Consider the following 19671-nt stretch of genomic DNA (forward strand, 5'->3'; position numbering starts at 1 on the left):
TTATTATTCTTCCAACTTCCCCTTTTAAGGGAAGTTGTTGAGAAGGTGGTTGCTTTGTAGCGCCAAAGAGTTTTGGATGAAATAGAATATCTATATCTCTTTCTGTCTGTATTCAAATTGAGACATAAAGTAGTGCTAAGGCAAATAGATTTTGTTTGTTGATTACCTTTGGTAGATCTTTTATTGAAAAAGAAAGGTTCCACACAAAATATTAAGCTTCAGTGCATTCAGAAAGTATCCAGACCCCCTTCGCTTTTGTCAATTTTGTTATGCTGTAGCCTGATTCTACAATTGTTGAAATTCATTTTTTCTCATTAATCTACACTTAGTATCCCATGATGACAAAGCGAAAACATAATTTTAGAAATTTATTAAAAAGAAAAACCTGAAATATAACATTGGCGTAAGTATTCAGACCCTTCACTGGGCAAAGAAGGTGCTCAAGCACCTTTGGCAGCAATTATAGCCTCAAGTTTTTTGGGGTACAACACAACAAGCTATGCATAGCTGGATTGGGGGACTTTCTAACATTCTTCCTTGCAAATTCAAGTCAGGTTGGATGGCAACCATCGGTGGACAGACATTTTCAGGTCCCTCCAGAGATGTTCAATAGGGTTCAAGTCAGGGCTCTGGCTGGGCCACTCTAGGACATTCACAGTTGTCCCTAAGTCACTCCTGTCTCGTCTTGGCTATGTGTCATCTTGGAGCCCAGTCTGAGGTCCTGAGCGCTGTGGAACAGGTTTTCATGTACTTTGATCCATTCAGCTTTCCTTCAGCCCTGACCAATCTCCCAGTCCCTCCTGCCGAAAAACACCTCCACAGCATGATGCTGCCACCATGCTTCGCTGTTGGGATGATATTGAGCAGGTGAGGAGTGGTGCCTGCTTTCCAACAGGCATAATGTTTAGAATTGAGGCCATACAGTTCAATCTTGGTTTCATCAGACCAGAAAATCTTGTTCCTCACAGTCTGAGAGTCCTTCAGGTGCTTTTTTGCAAACTCCAAGTGAGTTTTCATGTGTTTGGCACTGAGGAGAGGCTTCAGTCTAGCCAACCAACCATAAAACCCAGATCGGTGGAAAACTGCAGTAATGGTTGACCTTCTGGAACTCTATCCCATCTCCACACAGGATCTCTGGAGCTAAGTCAGAGTGACCATTGGGTTCTTGGCAGTGGTGGGTTTCAGAATTTTTTACTACTGGTTCTGTGGGTGTGGCTTGGTGGGCGTGGCAGGGGAAGGATACTGTAAAATCTCCATTCCCTCCCTAATCCAAGGAAAGGTTACTGCAAAATCCCCATTTCCTCCTGATCAGCTGGGACTCGGGAAGCAGAGAATAGATGGGGGTGGGGCCAGTCAGAATTTTGACTACCAGTTCTCCGAATTACTCAAAATTTCTGCTACCGGTTCTCCAGAACTGATCAGAACCTGCTGAAACCCACTTCTGGTTCTTGGTCACCTCTCTTACTAAGGCCTTTCTCCCCTGATTGCTCAGTTTGACCAGGCAACCAGTTCTTGGAAGAGTCCTGGTTGTGCCAAACATTTTACATTTGAGAATTATGGAGGCCACTCTGCTCTTAGGAACCATCAGTGCAGCAGAAATTTTATTGTAGCCTTCCCTAGATCTGTGCCTTGCAATAATCCTGGTCTCTGAGCTCTGCAGGCAGTTCCTTTGACCTCATGGCTTTTGCTCTGCTACAGTGTGCCTTGTCAGCCGTGAGGCCTTCTACAGGGAGATGTGTGCCTTTCCAAATCACATCCAATCAATTTACCACAGGTGGATTCTAATCAAGGTGTAGAAACATGTCAGCAACAATCAAGAGAAATGGGAGGCACTTGAACTAAATTTCACATGTTGTTGCAATGGATCTGAATACATATGCCAACGTGATATTTCAGTTTTTTCTTTTTAATAAATTCAGACATTTCTAAAATTCTGTTTTCACTTTATCATTATGGGGTACTGAGTGTAGATTAATGAGAAAAAATGAATTTCAACAACTGTAGAATCTGGTTACAGCATAACAAAATCGACAAAAGGGGGTGAAAGGGCTGTATGAAGACTTCCTGAATGCACTGTATGTTAGTGTACTTTCTTTGCATGGGCTTAGCTTCTTACGGCAAATTGTAGAATCTCCTTAACCAATTCCATGAACACCAAGACTCAATGTTACATAGGAATCAAGCACTTAATGGAGTAGACACTACAGGGCTCAGCACACAACAACAATACACAAGGAGTTTTTTCCAGGATGCCATCACTCTGCTAAACAACTAATTCCCACAACACTGTCAAATGAACTACTAAGACTGTATTATATTCTTCTTCTCATCCTTACTAGTACCTATCACTTCCCACTTATGGCTATATCAATGTTGCTTGTATCTTTACAACTTATATTGTTTTTATTGTTTCCTAGTATGATTTGATTGCTTATTAGTATTCTTTGACTATCACTAAGTGTTATATCTTTTTTTTTTTTATTGCAAAAGTTTTACAATTAGATTTTCACCCCTTTTTTCACCCCCCCCCACCTCCCTCCCCAAACCCTCCCTAACCCTCCCTAACCCTCCCCCCCCAGACTTCCCTATTATATACTCATAACTAATAACACTAATAAACAAGCTTAAACCTAAACCCATCCCTCCCCCTGTATAATTTTTCCTCTTTATCTCTTTACATTAAAATATTTCTAATACATTAAAATATTTCTAATACATTATTTTCAAATAAAAGCTATTTGATACTTTCTAGTTTGGTATTTGTTCTGAACGTATTCTATCCACCTTTTCCATTCCCATTCATAAGTCTCTTGTGAACAGTCTTTTAAATATGCTGAAATCTTCGCCATCTCAGCAAAACTGGCCATCTTCAAAGTCCATTCCTCGATAGTGGGTAAAGCTTCATTCTTCCAATATTTACCTATCAACAATCTTGCTGCTGTTATCATATACAATATCAGTTTTATCTCACCCCGTGTAAAACCCTTAACTATACCCAATAAAAACAACTGTGGAGAAAATTGAATTTTTTTCCTCAAAACATTCTGCATGACCCACCAAATTTTTATCCAAAAAGCCTTAACTTTCCTACAGGTCCACCAAACATGATAATACGTGGCATCTAAACATTCACATCTCCAACATTTTGGCTGAACATTAGGGTACATACATGACAACTTTTTGGGATCTAAATGCCATCTATAAAACATTTTATAAAAATTTTCTCTCAGGTTTTGCGACTGTGTAAATTTAACATTCTGAACCCAAATTTTTTCCCATGTTTCCAGCATCACTGGTTCTTCAAAATTCTGTGCCCACTTAATCATACAGTCTTTAACTAATTCAGTTTCTGAATCTCTTTCTAGCAAAACATTATAAAGCCTTTTAATATGCATTGGACCTTTCTCTCTTATATGTCTAACCAATTCTTCCTCATGCAACATAATACCAGTTTTTTGGTCCTACTAAGTGTTATATCTTGATTCTTGGCGAATATATATTACACTGAGAGAATGTGCACCAAAGACAAATTCCTTGTGTGTCCAATCACACTTGGCCAAAAAAGAATTCCATTCTATTCTATTCAAGATGGAGAGGGGAAGAAAAGTGACCCTGTTTTACAAAAGAGGTGGCCCTTTCAACTTCAATATATGTGGATCAGTACCATCCACAAGAGTGGAGAAATGGTTTCTTTGTTAGGTTAGAGTTTGGCCTAAAACCGTGTGGACTCTATGAAGACCTAGAGCACAGCTGCAATAATTTCTGCATCTCCTGCTCAATAGGATTATTATGTGCACAGATATATTTACTTGATACACAGTAAGTCTCCACCCAAGGATCATGATATAATAAAACAACCGTTTCCATATTAGCAAGAATGGAATAATGAATGTGAAATCCAAAGGAGACTTTTCTTTCAAAAATGTAGCATCAATTATGGAATAGAAATACCTAATATTTACAAATGTTTGAATTTTTTTTTTTTTTTTGAAAAATGCTTAAAATAAATTAAGAGAGAAAGCTTGTCCACAGAGATGACAGGTTGTCTACCAGGAGTGCACACAATTGACGATGAAGGAACCTTATGTTGGCTGTGAAGCTTCTGCTTGTTGGTGAAAGGATTCCCAGGCAAGGGTCCCCTCTTCTGCCTTCCATTTTACAAGACAGAAATCAGAGGAGATGCTTGGAAGAGCCTATTTCCTGCCCTCTTCCAGGGAAATCTGGAATTCCTCTGACATTTCTAGGTGCTACAGGCAAGAAAGGGGGGATGTTTTAGTGTAGGGATTCAGTTCCTGTTGCGTGTCTTTGATCTGTGTGGCATCCCAAAAAGTCATCTCTAACCATCTGCAGTGTCCACGTTCTATGGCAGCTTCAAATCCCCAAACTGAGTAAGGTTTTCTCCAGGCAGATTATTAATACCAACTTTATTTATTTAACTTTACTTGCTGCCTATCTCGCCATGGGGCTACTCTAGGTGGCTTACAATAATAAAAAGAAAGTAAGAGTAGTGTAAACGGAAGTAAAACAATAGAACCATAAAAAGACAATGAAAATGAATACACAGAGCGTAATCGATATGATAACCAAAGAGAGGGGCAGGTGGAGAGCAAAGTGCAGGGAGAAGGGGGATGGGGGTGGAGTCCGCTGTCAATCTAGCAGCCACCTCCAGCATGGAACTCCCCCATTTGGTCCCCAGGCCAACCGGAAGAGCCAAATCTTTAGGCTCTTGGGGAAGGATAGGCGGGCGGGGGAAGCTCTTACCTTAGAGGGTAAGATGTTGCAAAGGGCAGGTGTTGTAGCCAAGAAAAGGCTCTTCTTTGGGATCCTGATAGTCGTTGGGAGTTCTTTGACTGGGATACAAAATACAAAGCTTTCTCTGCCGGCACAAGTAGGATGGGCTTCTCTTAGCAGGACAAAGCAGGTCACCAGGTAGCCGGGACTTGTGCTATCAAGGTCTTTAAAGGTTATAACCAACACCTTGAACTGCACTCAGAAGCAGACCGGTAGTCAGGGAAGTTCACGAAACAGAGGTGCAATATGGGCCATCTTAGGGGCCCCAAAGACTGCTCTTGCTGCTGTTGAAGCTTCCAAATGGACTTCAAGGATTCCCCTATATAGAGCTCCCTGCAGTTGTCCAGGCAAGAGATGACCTGGGCTTGAGTAACTGAGCATAGGGAGTTCTATCCAGGAAAGGTTGCAATTGGTGCACAAACTGGAGTGGTGTCAAAGCTCTCTTGGTGACACCCGCCACTTGCTCTTGAGTCCAGGAGAATCCCTAAGTTGAGAATTGGGTCTGAACAGGGTACTGCAACCCCACCCGAACTAAGGATGACAAACACTCGGATCCCGAGGCTGAATGCATCCAAAGCCATTCAGTCTTGCCAGGGTTCAGTCTGAGTCTGTTGTTCTCCATCCAGATCTCTACAACCTCCAGGCTTTGCAAGAGGGCAGAGGCAGCATCACTCGGGTCACCATGTGTGAAGAGGAAGAGTTGAGCATTGTCAATGTATCGATGATGTCTCGACCCATGGTGATGGAAGGCCTCACGCAATGACTTCATGTAGATGTTAAACAAGAGTGGTTAGAGTACTGAGCCCTGCGAGACAACGCAAATCAGCAGTCTGGGACTGGATCTCTCGCTCCCTATCAATATCAGCTGGAACTGACCTTGGAGGAGCCACCCAGCCCCAACTCATATAATTGGTCCAAGAGGAAACCAGGATCAATAGTATCAAAGGCTGCTGAGGGGTCAAGGAGAGTGAGAACGGTTGCACTACCTCCATCCTGCTCCCACCAGAGGCTGCCCATAAGTTCAACCAAGGCTGTCCATATCCCATAGCCAGACCTGAATCCTGAGTGAAAGGGGTCCAGGAAATCTGTTTCATTCAGGATCCCCTACAGCTGCCAAGCAATCACCTTTTCCACTACCTTCCCCAAAAAAGGAAGATGGGAGGCTGGACGAAAGTTGTCCAGGCAGGTGGGGTCAAGTGATGTTTTTTTGAGGGGAAAAACTAGGGCTCTTTAAAAGGTCCTGGGAATGTCCCCTCATCTACTGAGGAACTTATCACTGCATGAACCCACTGGTAGTCACTGTCTTGGAGGCTTTCACCAGCCAGGAGCGACAAGGGTCTAACTGACTGGTGACAGCGCAGAGGACACTGTCCACTTCCCTAGGTCCAATTGGGGCAAACTTGTTTCCAAATTGCTGGGCAAGCTGTCTTCCTAGGCTAGCACCTAGGACTAGCACCTTGCAAAGTTCTAACTGGGAATAAATCCAAGCAATTGTATCCAACTGGTGTTCAACAAATTCTTCTGCACAGCCCTGAAGATGATTGTCCGAATTCCCCTAGGATAGGAGGGATTGGGTGAGCCAGAACAAGGTTGACGGGTGACACTGTGGATGGAATAAGAGCAGAAATAGTTTTCTTTCACCACTCCCCCCCCCCCCCGCCAAGATAGGTCTTAATAGCAGCTCTAAGATGTGTCCACTTGGAGTCATCCTTTGTTTTTCTCCAGCAGTGCTCTAGATGTCTTTGAACCGATCTCAGAACTCTTCAGTTCCTCCATGAACCACAGGGAACGATGGGAGCAAAGGGTCATGGTAGGTCACCAAGGCACAATTCTGTTGCAGGTGGTTACTGTTAAGGTTTTGGTAGGACCACACAGCAAATTCTTGGGATATTCTCCAGATCCCCCTGGAATCGATTTGGGTCCACCAGTTTCCAGAAGTGAACAATCCTAATGGGCCCAGTCTCCCTGCAGAGAGGTGGTGATGGAAGAGGCTATCAGGGTATGGTCAAACCATAACTGGGGAGATAACGTTAGGCTCCCCACTTGACCATGTTGACGTTGCTCCAATAAGAGTATTAAATCTGGTGTGTGACCACTATTCCAAGTCAGACCTGTGACAATATGAAATAGGTCCATGGCCACCGTGAAGGACATGAACTCTTGAGCTGCTTCTGAAGCCAAACCTAGGGAAGACAGATGGAAGCCACCCAGAACCATTAAGCTTTACTGAGACGGCTTCTGGCACTTCAGGCAAAGAAGTTGTTCTGCAGCAGGGAGTTCGGTCAAGTAGCAACATTCCCAGACGATCCTGGGAGCCCAGCCTCAGAAACAGGGTCTTGCAGCCAGGGATTTCGGCAGCAAGGCCCTTGAAGCGGGAAAGAGACTCTCCAATAACCACTGCCACCTCACCCCACTCTCCTGCCCTGGGGCTTCAGCTGGTGTCAAATCCTAAACCTGGCTGGACATATCTCTAAGAGGGGAAACCCCCCACCCCCAGGTCAGCATGTTCCTCCTCAACACCTAGAATGAGGGGAGCCTTGTTGTTGACCGACCTCACATTCAGCAGCAGCAGCAGCAACAGATTTGGGCCTCTGAGGGAATGCGGTCCAGGGACTGAGCGTGAACTCAGATGGGGGCGGGAAATGCCACGGATACTAAACATCAGGGGCATCTTCCCCTGCAATGAATGGCCTGCCCCTGGGTCCCATAGTGCCCAATGCCCATCACTACACTGATGCGATGTGCCACCCTATGGCCCCCAGGCCCACCTCCCTGTAGAACCGAAGGCTGTGCCACCCCACCCCAATCATTCATGTGCATCCGCTCAGTCATTCCAGGGAGGACAGGAATGGCAGGAAGCCCCACCAGTGCAACAGCTCAAGCTCTCTGCCTCCACTCCATCCACCCTTCAACCATCACTTTCCTCCATGTCTGGGCTGGTCTCTCTCCCTGACCAATGAAGAGGAGGACTGGTTCATGCAGAACCCACCACTGAAGACTCTCACTGGGGGGGGAGGAGGGGGTCACCAACATTCACTCAAATGCATGTGCCACTCCCAGGCACTTATCCTAGGAGCAAGCTCATGGGCGCTTTTTTATTTTATTTTATTTTTTAACATTTATTAAATATTTTATTTCCGTCAGCTGCCTAGAGCCACTGTGGGTTGGGCAGCCGTATTGTTTTCTTAATAAACATAAAAATAAAGAAATATTTGGGCATCAGGCAAAACTATTCCTATTTTCTGTTGTTGCTATTAGGGTCATTGCGGTCAATCTTGATAACCGCAAGAAGAAGCCCCTGCAGTTTTCTTAGCATCCTTCTCTGTGAAAAGTGGCTTTGCCAGAACTTTTCCTCAGGCCCCGACTTTTGTTTAAGGACTAGAATTCACCATCTCCTAATTTCTACCGTATTTCCAGAGCAAGCTTGCTCTCTTCTTGTTCTTAATGGGTTTTAAAACTCTGTGTACTGTTTATACAGGTAGTCCTTGACTTATAACCACAAAAAGGCTTGGTGGCGCAGCACACTAAAGTGCTGTTAAGTAGCACCAGCTGCCTGCAATTGCTGCAAGTTCAAATCTCACCAGGCTCAAGGTTGACTCAGCCTTCCATCCTTCCCAGGTAGGTAAAATGAGGACCCAGATTGTGGGGGCAATAAGCTGACTTTGTATAAAAAAGAACACCGCTTTGGGGGGGGGGGCGAAAGCCCTACTAAGCAGGTATATACAAAAGTATGAAGGCTATTGCTTAAGCCGCCCTGAGTCTCCGGAAAAGGGTGGCATATAAATCGAACCAATAAATAAATAAATAAATAAATAAATTGAATTAATAAATTTCTGTTGCTAAGCAAGACATTTGTTAAGTGAGTTTTGCTTCATTTTACGACCTTTCTTGCCACAGTTGTTAAGTGAATCACTGCAGGTGCTAGATTAGTAACGCGGTTGTTCAGCGTATCTGGCTTCCCCATTGACTTTGCTTGTCCGAATGTGCATGACTTCTGGACGCTGTAACCGTCATAAATATGAGTCATTTGCCAAGCAGCTGGATTCTGATCACATGATCATGGAGATGCTGGAAAGGTTGTAAGTGTGAAAATAGTCAAAGGTTACTTTTTTCAATGCCGTTGTACCTTTGAACTGTCACTAAATGAATGGTTGTAAGTTGAGGGCTGCCTGTAATGGCCTATTTCTGGGCTGCATTTGTCCCAAAGCTTCCAGCTCACAGTAAAGGAGTGACAAGAGTCCTGCGTTATCTTTCCTTCTCCCCACCCGTCACATCAGGGTTGCAAAGAGGCAGGCAAGGGAGTCTGCGGAGGTGGAGAAGCTGGAAGCCAGAGGCCTCGCTCAACGGCTCCCGAGCTGGCATCATGAATTCATCTACAATGGGGGTCCCCAGCCCTGGGGCCATGGACTGGGCCCTACCGGCCTGTTAGGAACCAGGCCACGCAAGTGGCGGGAGAGCAAGCGAAGCTTCATCTGCACATGTGCGGGATCTAGGTTGCATGCAAAACCATCCCCCCCACCTGCTCCATGGAAAAATTGTCTTCCATGAAACCCATCCCTGGTGCCAGAAAGGCTGGGGACCACTTTTGTATTTACTATGGGATGCAACACTACAAGCCAGTTTTTCTCCTGATTTAGAAAAACTTAATAAAAAGTCCTTTGATACAGGTGTGCATTTGCCAACTTGGCAGTTTATGAGGCTTTTCTGCATTCCACAGAGGTAGACAGAAGTTCTAGAACCAAAATGAAATACTCTTGTGAGGAAGCGGCATTCACCACTTGGGATTATAAAGACAGGATGCAAATTGAAAAAATAAATTGACTACTGAATATTTGTTGGGGAGACATCTGAAAGTCAGCAGATTGCTCCCGTCCCTCCTTCCTTTTACAGGTAATGGGAATCCACGTTGCCCTGGGATACAAACCAGGATAGTACAAGGCTCCTCATCCTCACACTCCATTGTTAAAGCAGCATGAATTGGGCAAGATGCCATGAAGGAGGAAGCAGCTCAATGACCCTTCCCTGGGCCATCATGCTTCTCCATGGGACTCCCGTTTCTCATGCTGGAGCGCTTCTGAGCATGAGACCTGGGAGGGGGGGGGGCTCTGCAGCCACACCAGCACAGATACTCATCTTCAAAGGTGGTGCATTGAACGTGTGGCCTCTCTGGCTGCTCAAGGGCGGTAGAAGCCAGGAAGCGAATTCCAATCCTCGGTGTTCTTTCTCTGCCTGCCCTCTTGATTCTTTTCTCATAATTGATTTAAATGACTGTCTCACAGCCATGCTCATCCCTACACATCCTGATAGATTCCCCCAATACTCTAAATTGCTTTCCCAATTGTCAAACATCGATTTATAACAATCATTTCTTTTAATAAAGTTTCAGGTAACACGGTCTCTTTAACTCCAAGAGAAACCAATAATGGACCAGAAAGTCTGAAGTTTATAAATTACTGTGCAGACACAAATCCAAGCAAAATAACAGACATTTGGTTGCGGCTACAATCCGGTACATGTATGACAATAATCCTAATGAACACAGCAAGATTTGCTTTCTTAGAATGAAGTTGATGAATGCATCCAGAGATTCTCCAGCAGAGGCAACCTGGAGTGCATTCAGTTATTATCAATTAAGCAGAATGGGAATTATAACTTCTATTGATGTTAACTTATTCTGAACGCCTTGGTAGTACAGTGGTCTAAGGCACCCTGTTATTAAGCTGGTTATTAAGACCAGCTGCCTGCAATTACTGCAGGTTCGAATCTCGCCAAGGCTCAAGGTTGACTCAGCCTTCCATCCTTTCTAAGGTAGGTAAATTGAGGACCCAGTTGTGGGGGCAATAAGCTGACTTTGTATAAATATACAAAAGGATGAAGGCTATTATAAGCCGCCCTGAGTCTCCGGAGAAGGACGGCATATAAATCAAATTAAAAAAAAAAAATTATGTCTGTTCCAGCCATCTATCCTGGAACAGGATAGTCCAGAAGCCTTCAATGCCTTTTCTTAGTTGGGGATGGCTTACGGCTCCTGCGTTTTACTTGCCAGCCTACATCTATTACAGCCTATCTCTTGATTTTGAAAATTATATGCTCACATGAAACCCACACCATAATTAAAACCAATGAGAAAAGAGGATGCACATGTAACAAAACTTTAACATAATCAGCATCTTTAAGCTCCCTTCTTCAGACCCTAAAAGGTATAAGCAGCATTTTATTACAGACTTCAAAGTTAAAGAAATTTAAAAACAACCAGAATGATAGAAAAGAAGATGTGAATCTATGTACACATATTAACATATCCATAGTTGTGGGACAAAGGCATGGCTACCAATAAACTGGATGATTTTAAATCAGCTCTTATTTTATTAGGACCACTATGGCTCATCTATTAGTTGGTTATTTAAGAGACATGAACACATTTAAGCAACTTAAAAATATATTTCTGGGAATCCATTGGAAGATACTTGCAAAAAAGTAGTGTTAATATTAATGATTTTTAATAACTGATAGGTATCTTTTACATCAATAACATCAAGCAATGTTTTCTTCCAAATTATCATTACACCACATAAAACTGCATAAAATTACCCTGTCACCAAAAAGGTTGGTATTGCTTGCTTGCAAACATTATCCCACTCATACTGAATCACTACATTTATGGAATTTACACGTAATTACAGCTCTTGGAACTCCAAAGTTAAAAGGCTAAATTATAGAGCAGATAAAAATCTCATCCTAAATGCATAGAAAACAGAGGTACGCTGCATTATCCCATTTGTATTAAAGCTTTGTTTGGCCAAAGCACATACACAATTATTGCCAGGGGCTCAATTCAGGCCTTATGGTTCTTCTTCCCCATTGGAAGGGGTTGAACCCAAATTTCTAACGGCTTTATTCTAAACAGCCCCATGTGTGTTAATATAGTATTAAAAAACCAGGAGTGTGATTTTCATAAAAAACATATGCCTTTTAATAAAATGTATACATTTAAAGTGGTTGTCAGATTCCTTCTGACTTTTCTTTTGCCGCAATAGGCTTAATAGGTCTCTTCCTCTACAATGTCTTTAACTTAATAGAGAGGGGAAGGTTGACCAAAGCTGAAAAACTACATGGATTTACATTATTGCCTATTGGTAGAAGTAACCATTCTTTTCAGACAGCCTGGGCTCCCTCCTCTTTGTAAACAATTATGGGTCCATATGGGCTCTGCAAGAATAGCAATCCTGTGGTTTTTCTAGGGAAGGCCTTTTTAATGATGAGCTACGATCAAGCAAGTAGTATGTCCATGATCTGAAAGACCAGGGGATCAATGTGCAATGTTTCCCTGAGTGGCCAGGCCCTTTCTTTAGGCCAGAATTCTTTAGGGAATTCTAACTTCTTATTGATGTTAACTTATTCTGAACTCCTTGGGATTATATCTGTTCCAACTAGATAGCAATGGTGCCGGGAAGATGCTTAAAATGGCATCCAACCTTCATCCAAGAAGACCGTCTTCCAATGGAATTCAATACCGAAACCGCAGAGAAAACCCCAAAGCATCCCCTCTCGATGAAATGGATGTGGCTTTAATTTCTACCAGTTACAATGCTATAAAAGTCACTCTAGGCAGCAGCAAATTGTGGTTCAACATTTAGAAGGTATTGCTCAATTTAAGCCTTTGACTCTACCCCTGGAAATGCTTTCAAATGAAAATGACATGTGTTTGCAAGGTGGTTGAAACTGGAATTTACTTCCAAATCATTCAGAAGAGGCAAGGGGAAGTACAGCACCAGCAAATTAATGGCTTATGTCATTCCTGTATATTAATTAATACCACACACACACAAACACATACACATATATGCACCGAGAGAGTGTTTGTTATAGGAGGACTCACATTTTTACCATTCTATGGAAGGCTGCTGCAGATTAAAGCAACCTTCCTATGGAAGAACATCCCCTTGACATAACAAGACCTTTAAAAAAACTATTGAAAGGGAGAACAGCAGATTTTTTTATTTAAAAACAAAAGACAAATCGTTGGATAGTTGGCTGACAAAAAAACATATATCCCCCTGAATTAAAATTGCCTTTAAATAGCACATTTCCTTCCCCTGAACCAAGAACATCATCCTCCAAAATCACAGTTGTCTGGAAATAACACAATTATTTGGAATTCTCTTATGCAATAGTAATAACAACCACCACAAAAAAATGCAAAGGCACGGGCCCTTCAGCAAGGGTGACCTTACCTGGAATCTGGGTATTTGGTCAAAGTTGCTAGGCTGCTGGTATACATGTGACCTCCTACATCAATATGCACCGGGGCGTTAGATTTGGTGAGCTGGGCAGGGAGAGGAATTCCTTGAGCAGCAATGGGAGAAACTGGGGACCGTGTCAGAGAGAGCCGGGACATCGCTCTGCCTTCCTCCTAGAAACCTCAGACAGAAAAGAACAATTTCCTCTTAAATGCAGTTGTGCGCTATCTTGATTCCAGCGTGATCACAGATCTAATAAGATCTCTTTTGCATCTGCCTGATCACATATTCAGCTAACAAATTATTGCCACCTCCATAATTAAGTGTATTTGCATCATAGTCTTCGAAGGACCAGCGGCAAAGAAAAAGATGCTTATTAGCAATAAGAAATCAAGGGGAAAAAAATCTTTTTCAAGGTGTCAGCCTCAAGGGGCATAAAACAAACTGCAAAATTCTAATTAAAGGTCGCAGGCTTATGTGTTAGATGTGAAATATCCCCTGACAAACGAATAACCAATTTGTGAATTGGGATTCAGGGGTTTTTGCAAGTTTGTCTCAGTAACAAGACACCTCTAAATTAGTGACTTCCTCAGTACCTAAGGCGTTTCATTTAGACATGTAGTAAAATTCACATCAAACTTGGAACTATTTTTGTTGCTTTTTAAATAACTAACCACACAAGAAAACAGATAGCTATTTGTTATCTTCAGGACAATGTACCCAGAAGAGAGAATGGAAGGACAGGCAAAACTAAAGGTTTAATCAATTATCACTGCGCTGCAATGTCTTTTCTGTACATAATTTCCAATTATCCAGTGGCCTCACTTTGAAACACACACATACCTCAATCCTCTTATATTTAATACCTAAAGCTGCTGTTTCCATACACCCCACATTTGAAACTTACAGATGCAGTACGTCTTTAAATGAAATACGTGTATTACCATTTTACTCAAATGCTATGGAATTCTGATCTATGCAGAAATATAAGGACTTTGTCAATGTTCACTTTTTAATATTTGACATAGGGAAGTCTACCCGTTATTTTCATTGGCATCAATGTAGGGCATATATATAGGTAGCCAGCAGAAAATCTTGCAAAAAACAGAGCAGACCCAGCACTTCTAACCTCTCCTTCATGTATTAAAGCAAAATATGCCAAAGATTAAACAATTATGAAATGTTTAATTATATGCAATGTTTTGAGTATAATTTAATGCTGTCATATTGCAGAAGTCTATTCAGCCAAGAGTTGGCAAGTATATCTCCTCTGTGGCATTTCACAGAACGTTTCGCTTGTTTAGAGATTAAACTCTTTTCTCAGAATCTTTATCTTTCCTTCGAAATAGCATCCCAGGGGTTCACTTGGGCAACACCATTCCCACCATACAACAGGCAACAACTGGAAGCACTTTTCCTAAGATGGAAAATACCATTTTTGGACTTCAGGGACAAATGTAGCAACATGGTGGGCAAACAGTCCTTTCTGGGGAGTCTGTCTCTGGCATCACCTCGGATCTCCATCATTTGCTCTCTCTTAGTACGAAGGCTCGACCTGTGCAGAACCCAAACTGATCAAAAGCCTCAGCTAGTTGACAGGAAACTCTTGATAACACAGTACTGATCTCAAGCAAAGTACTGACTTCAAGAAGGATTGAGTTTTCTAAGGGAGTGGATATTCCTTTTCTTTGGGGAATATTTCATGTGGCAACTCAAGCCACTTGGATTTTTATAAATGCATGCGCTGTATCTGTCACACCTACCCAAATCTCACTGTCTCCTGGCATTGTATTCTATTTGCCAATGTACCTCCTCTTAAGGACTGATACCTAGTCTTTTCCTAACAGCCACATCCTTGTGTTCATGAGGGTTAAATCCAAAACTCCACAGACCCAACCTCATGTAGAATGGTTCAAGTCCAAAGCCCAAGGAAAGGTATTTCTTGCTTAAAAAGTCCAGTCAGTTGAAGCTCACCATTTCCTTAATGAAAAGAAACCTTTCCCATTCCTTGCGTTTTTGGAATGAAATTTTAGAGCAAGGAGCCACTTGAAAAAAGAGCTTTATCTTGAAATATATATGCCTGCTGCCCCATCACCCTACCCAGCTCAAGAGCGAGTGTTCAACTCGCTGCTATAATTCTCTTTGATGTTAACAGTGCAGGAGAAGCCTATCTAACATCTATATGGAAGACAGATCTTAGCTATGCCAAAGAGGCTTCCTTGGAAACAAATTCTCAGATTATAACATTTGTTACGTGCTAAACAACATTAGGTTCACAAACCTTACAGAAGGTTTACTTTACTGTCCAGTAGGGCTTGCTTTGCAGCAATTTTGCACTGAGCTGCAATATTATTTTCACTTTCAATAAGTAGCCAGAAAAATATATTTATTCCCTAGTAGGATTTCCTGAAATCAATCTTGTGAATTCTTTGTCTCTCACAGCAGGAGAAAAGAAAAGGCAAGAAAAGGAGAGTCAAACTTAACAAATGTGATTCTAAAACTAAGACCCACATTTAAAAAGATGGATGCAAAAATACTCATCACTGTTGTCACAGAAGATGGACATCATGCTTTGAATTACAGACATGCAATTTATTATATCATGTCCTTAAAATAGCATATTACTCAAGCATTACCTATTATTACGCATTCAAATAATTCTTAAAATAACAACTCAAGAAATCCAGGTAGGAAAACATTTAAGAATAGTAAGGGGTACACACACCAAGTTTCAAACAATCTGTGTGGACAACCTGCCCCTGGAGAAAAAAAATCGTGTCAACCTGCTGAAGGTATATTGCTTCTCCCCACCCCAACCAGGCCAAAAAATAATATGCAACTCTGGATGGCACCTTTCCATTAAGGTGGGAAGATTCCCAAGTGGCTCGTGCCCCAAACCAGTGGAACTGACGTGTGCATCTGGCATGGCTCACTGGGATCTTTCACTGCCTCCCTCCCTCCCTCCGCTTTCCTATGCTAACTGCCAAAGCACTGCTTGTAAAATCTATTTGCCCATGAAAAGTGAAATAAGCGCCATCCCATGCTCATTTACACACAAAATGATTTTGTGTCCCATTGAGCTCACAGTTGTTCAGCTCTCTAGGGGTGATTAAACTAGCTAGGCTGCTACAGCTTGAGATGAGTTTACCAGAATTGTTTCTCCACATAGCTGCTTCTCTGGGACACTTTCATTTTTATCCATAAAAGGTAACAGAAGGCAGTTGTGCAAACTCCATTCTCCTCTGTGCCCATGGCAATCACCCTGGGGGGAAAAAAGTGGGGAGGAAAGGCTGCAGAAGTTTCCAGGGTATTGTCTGCCTGACTCTCTGCCTGCCCCCCCCCAACCTCCCTCAAGCCCGCTATTCTTCAATAGAAATTTCAGACCGAATTCCTACTTTTAGAAAGACTTCAAAAATGCAAAAAGGAAGTTGGGTTGGATGAAATTTTCTCCCATTTGCTCACAGCTGGGGGGAAGACAGGGGCCACTGGGGGGTGGGATGGGAGCTGGTGGAGGGCAGAACTGAAAGCCCCCCAGAGAAGGAGCCGCCGAGGGGGCAGAAAAAGGGGCAGAGAACTGCAAGCGCAAGACAAGAGCCGAGCCAAAGGGGGCTCAGAGTTTCAATCGAGGCTGCAGATGGGAAGCCAGGCTAATTAAGGATATAAAAACGCTTCTGCTTCCCAAGTTGATGGTTGCCTGGATTAACGACAACAATTGAAACCAGCGCTCGGATTCACTCCTGCGATTTATTCCTTCGTGCCCATTTAAGACGCCACATGAATTCTGCGCCAACACGCAAAACCCCCCATTGCCAGCCTCCCCTGCAGCGCAGCCCCCTCCCCTCACGGCGCCCCCGCCGACCCTCCGGCCTAGCCCGGCCCTCCGGGGCACCGCGGCCGCCGGGATCCCCTTCATCCTTCGCCGCCGGGATGCCTCCATGTCCGGCGGGGCCGACCCCGGGCAGCGGGAGAGGGCCGAGAAGGGGTCCCGACCAGCGCCTCCCCTGCCCGGTGGGCTTTTGTCTCGGCCGGCGCGGCTCCCTCCACGGAGCTCTCGCTTCCCCTCAGAAACTTTCTCGGCGCGCCGAACTTCCCGCCATCCTTCCCGGCTCGGCCCCGTCAGGAAGGCAACCGAGCGACGGCCGGCCAGCGCGGCGTGCGAGCGATCCCCGCCGCGCTGACCCGCCGGGAGTCCGCGCGGCGCCCCGAAGTTCGCCGAGAAGCGCCGAGCGGCCAGGCCGGGCGACCCGCCTGCCCCCCGGAGGAAAAGCCCAACATGGCGCCTGGACGAGCTGCCGGCACAAACGGAGCGGGGAGGCAGAGCAGCCGCCGATCGCCCGCCGACCCCGCGGCCTCTCGCTCCCAATGCATCCCTCCCGGCCCTCAGCGCGGCCCTCGCCAGCCTTCCGCCCGGCCCGCCCCCGCGCCCCGGACCCTACCATGCGAGGCTGCAGAGCCGGCCGGCCGCCCGCCCTGGCGGCTCCGGGGACTAGTGGGCCGGCGTGAGCCACGTCCCCCCGGGCGGCGGTGGGGCGAAGGCCGAGCCGGGCATCGCGCTCTTCAGGCGGCGGCGGCTTTTGCCCCTTCCGAGGAACCGGCTCCGGGGGAAGCGGCGGCGGCGCGCGCGGGCCTCCCTCCCAAGCGGAGCCGTGGCGCGGCCGAGGCGAGAGGCGGAGGTGGCGGCGCGCGGAGCCCGCGGGGAAGCGGCGCTGGCGGCCCCCGTCCGTCCGTCCGTCCTCCCCCACCCCTGCAGGCCGGGAAGCGGGGCTTCCCCGGGGGCCCCGATCCCGCCGGGCGCGCAAGCCGCACGTCCCCCGTGGCGCCGGCCAGGATCGGCGCGCGCGCAGACAGGCAGGAAGAGCCGCGGCCGGCTGGGCTGTCTCGCCTTACCTTGTGCGCCGCAGAACGAGCGAGCCGGCGATGCGCGCCCCGCCTCCCCGCCCTGGCTGCGGGCTGTCCGCGGCGCTGCTCCGCTCGGTCGGCGGCCCGGAGAGGCAGGAGCCGGGCGCTGGCCTGCCTTTTGTCCCCCGCCGCCGCCGCCGCCGCCCGCTGGCTGCGAGCGCTCTGCCAGGCGGCTCCCCCCGCTCCGCGCCTCCTTTCTGTTTGTTTTGTCTCTGGGTCTGCGGAGGGAGGGAGGAGGAGGAGGAGGAGGGGAGCGGAGCGGATCGGCAGGCGAGGCGGCCGCCTCTCCGCTCGCCAAGCGCCGTGGGGAGGGAGAGCGCCAGGCGGGCAGCAGTCGCGGCGGAGGCCGACTCTCGCTCCGGGCTCTGCCCCCTCCGAGCGCTCAGCGCCCCCGGCGATCCGGCCGAGGAACCCGGAGCATCCCCTGCCTGCGGCTATTGGGGGCGGCCGGGGCCCCTCGGGGCAGCGCTCTTCCCGCGGCACTCACTTTCCGCGCCCGCTAACGGTCCGAGCGTCCCCGCTGCTCGACGGCGTCAGGCCACGGCGGCCGCGTCCCTCCGGCGACGGGCGGGCGGGCAAGCGGCTGGGCTGATTCGAGCCATCGCCGCGCCGGTTCCTCGCGCAGCTGCAGCCGGCATCGGCGTCGGGCTCCCGGGCGAGGAAGGCGGGCACGGCCGACTCCTCTGCCGGCGACGGGCGGAGGGCGGCGCGCGAGGGGCACTTGTTGATAAGGCGGATCAAGTTTGGCGCTTCCACGCGCGCCCGGCCTGCCTCCCCGACCCGCGCGGGCCCCGGCGAGGCTCCTCCGCTGACGTGCGTGGCTGGGCCGCCGCCGTTGGAGGGAAGCGCCGGCCGCCGCGGGCCACAGGCGCCGTTTCCAAGGCGGGCTCGGCGAAGGCAGCTGCCGGGGGCCCTGCCCGGCCCGCCTCGGCTTGCCTGGCCCCTCCCCGCGCCCCCGGCTCTGCCGCGGCGTGGCTGGCGAGCGCCGCCTCGGGGGTCTTCCAGCCGGCTCTCCCAGGCTGGGGCGCCAGCTTGCGAGTCCCTGGGGCCGTCGGCCCTGCCTCGCCCCGAGCGGCGGCTGAGGCTGCGGCTGCGGCGCCCCGTCGGGCCGCATCTCCCTCCCGTCTCCTGCGCCGCCAGCTGCTCCTCCGTGCCAGGCGGGCTGCTCGACCGGCCCCCGTTCCCAGCCTTCCTTCTCCGGGCGCCGAGCGGGTCAGAAGGAGGCCGCCTTTCGCTACTGGAAACACTGAATCGTTCGGGGGCCTGTTAAGACCCAGTCCGGGTTTCCCCTTGGAGGAGCTTTGGTCGTATCCTATACTCTCCCTTTCCGCTTCAGCATGTTAAAATGCGCCCTGAAAATAAACATTGCACCGTAATGAAGGCTTTATTTAAGGCCACTCTCTATGGGGACTGTCCGTCATCCAGGTCATGGTTGTCCCAAAGGGGCTTTTTCAAGAGGCAACTGGACTTTCTGGTTTTTCTTTGAAGATGCTCAGAGCTGAAGAAGCTTCTTGGATGAGAAGTGAAACGTCTTCAAAGGAAAACCAGAAAGTCCAATTGCCTCTTGAAAAAAAGCACCTTTATTGCCACTATTGTAATGCGTGTTGATTATGAAATTGAGAAGGATAAAACACAAAGCACCGATGTTTCTCCTGGTTAGGATGTGGTGGCAAAAGTACCAAAACATGCTTAGCTAAGCAGAACTTTCCCTGTTCTGCTATTTCAATCACAAAGACTGGCC

The 19671-nt window shown here is 46.9% G+C and overlaps 1 protein-coding gene across 10 annotated transcripts in view; it reads right to left on the reverse strand.

Annotated features, from left to right (window-relative positions):
* KCTD15 (potassium channel tetramerization domain containing 15) overlaps nucleotides 1-18550 on the reverse strand; it is a 73909-nt gene extending 55359 nt beyond the window's left edge. Inside the window, exons 1-2 of one of the 10 annotated variants that reach the window (XM_070952811.1) lie at nucleotides 18418-18501; nucleotides 13026-13212 (exon numbers count right to left, since the gene is read on the reverse strand). In XM_070952811.1, the coding sequence (XP_070808912.1) occupies nucleotides 13026-13189 (164 nt within the window). In that variant the 5' untranslated portion in view covers nucleotides 13190-13212; nucleotides 18418-18501. Of the gene's footprint in view, nucleotides 1-13025; nucleotides 13213-15312; nucleotides 15331-16179; nucleotides 16264-17467; nucleotides 17681-17918; nucleotides 17992-18417 lie in introns of those variants that run through there. The other 9 variants (XM_070952815.1, XM_070952813.1, XM_070952816.1 and 6 more) reach the window with 9 other exon arrangements.
* Nucleotides 18551-19671: the final 1121 nt, after the last annotated feature.

Source organism: Pituophis catenifer, unplaced genomic scaffold, assembly GCF_029215685.1.
Source record: "Pituophis catenifer annectens isolate HBS135680 unplaced genomic scaffold, rPitCat1.0.hap2 SCAF_13, whole genome shotgun sequence".
In the NCBI taxonomy this organism is placed as follows: domain Eukaryota; kingdom Metazoa; phylum Chordata; class Lepidosauria; order Squamata; family Colubridae; genus Pituophis; species Pituophis catenifer.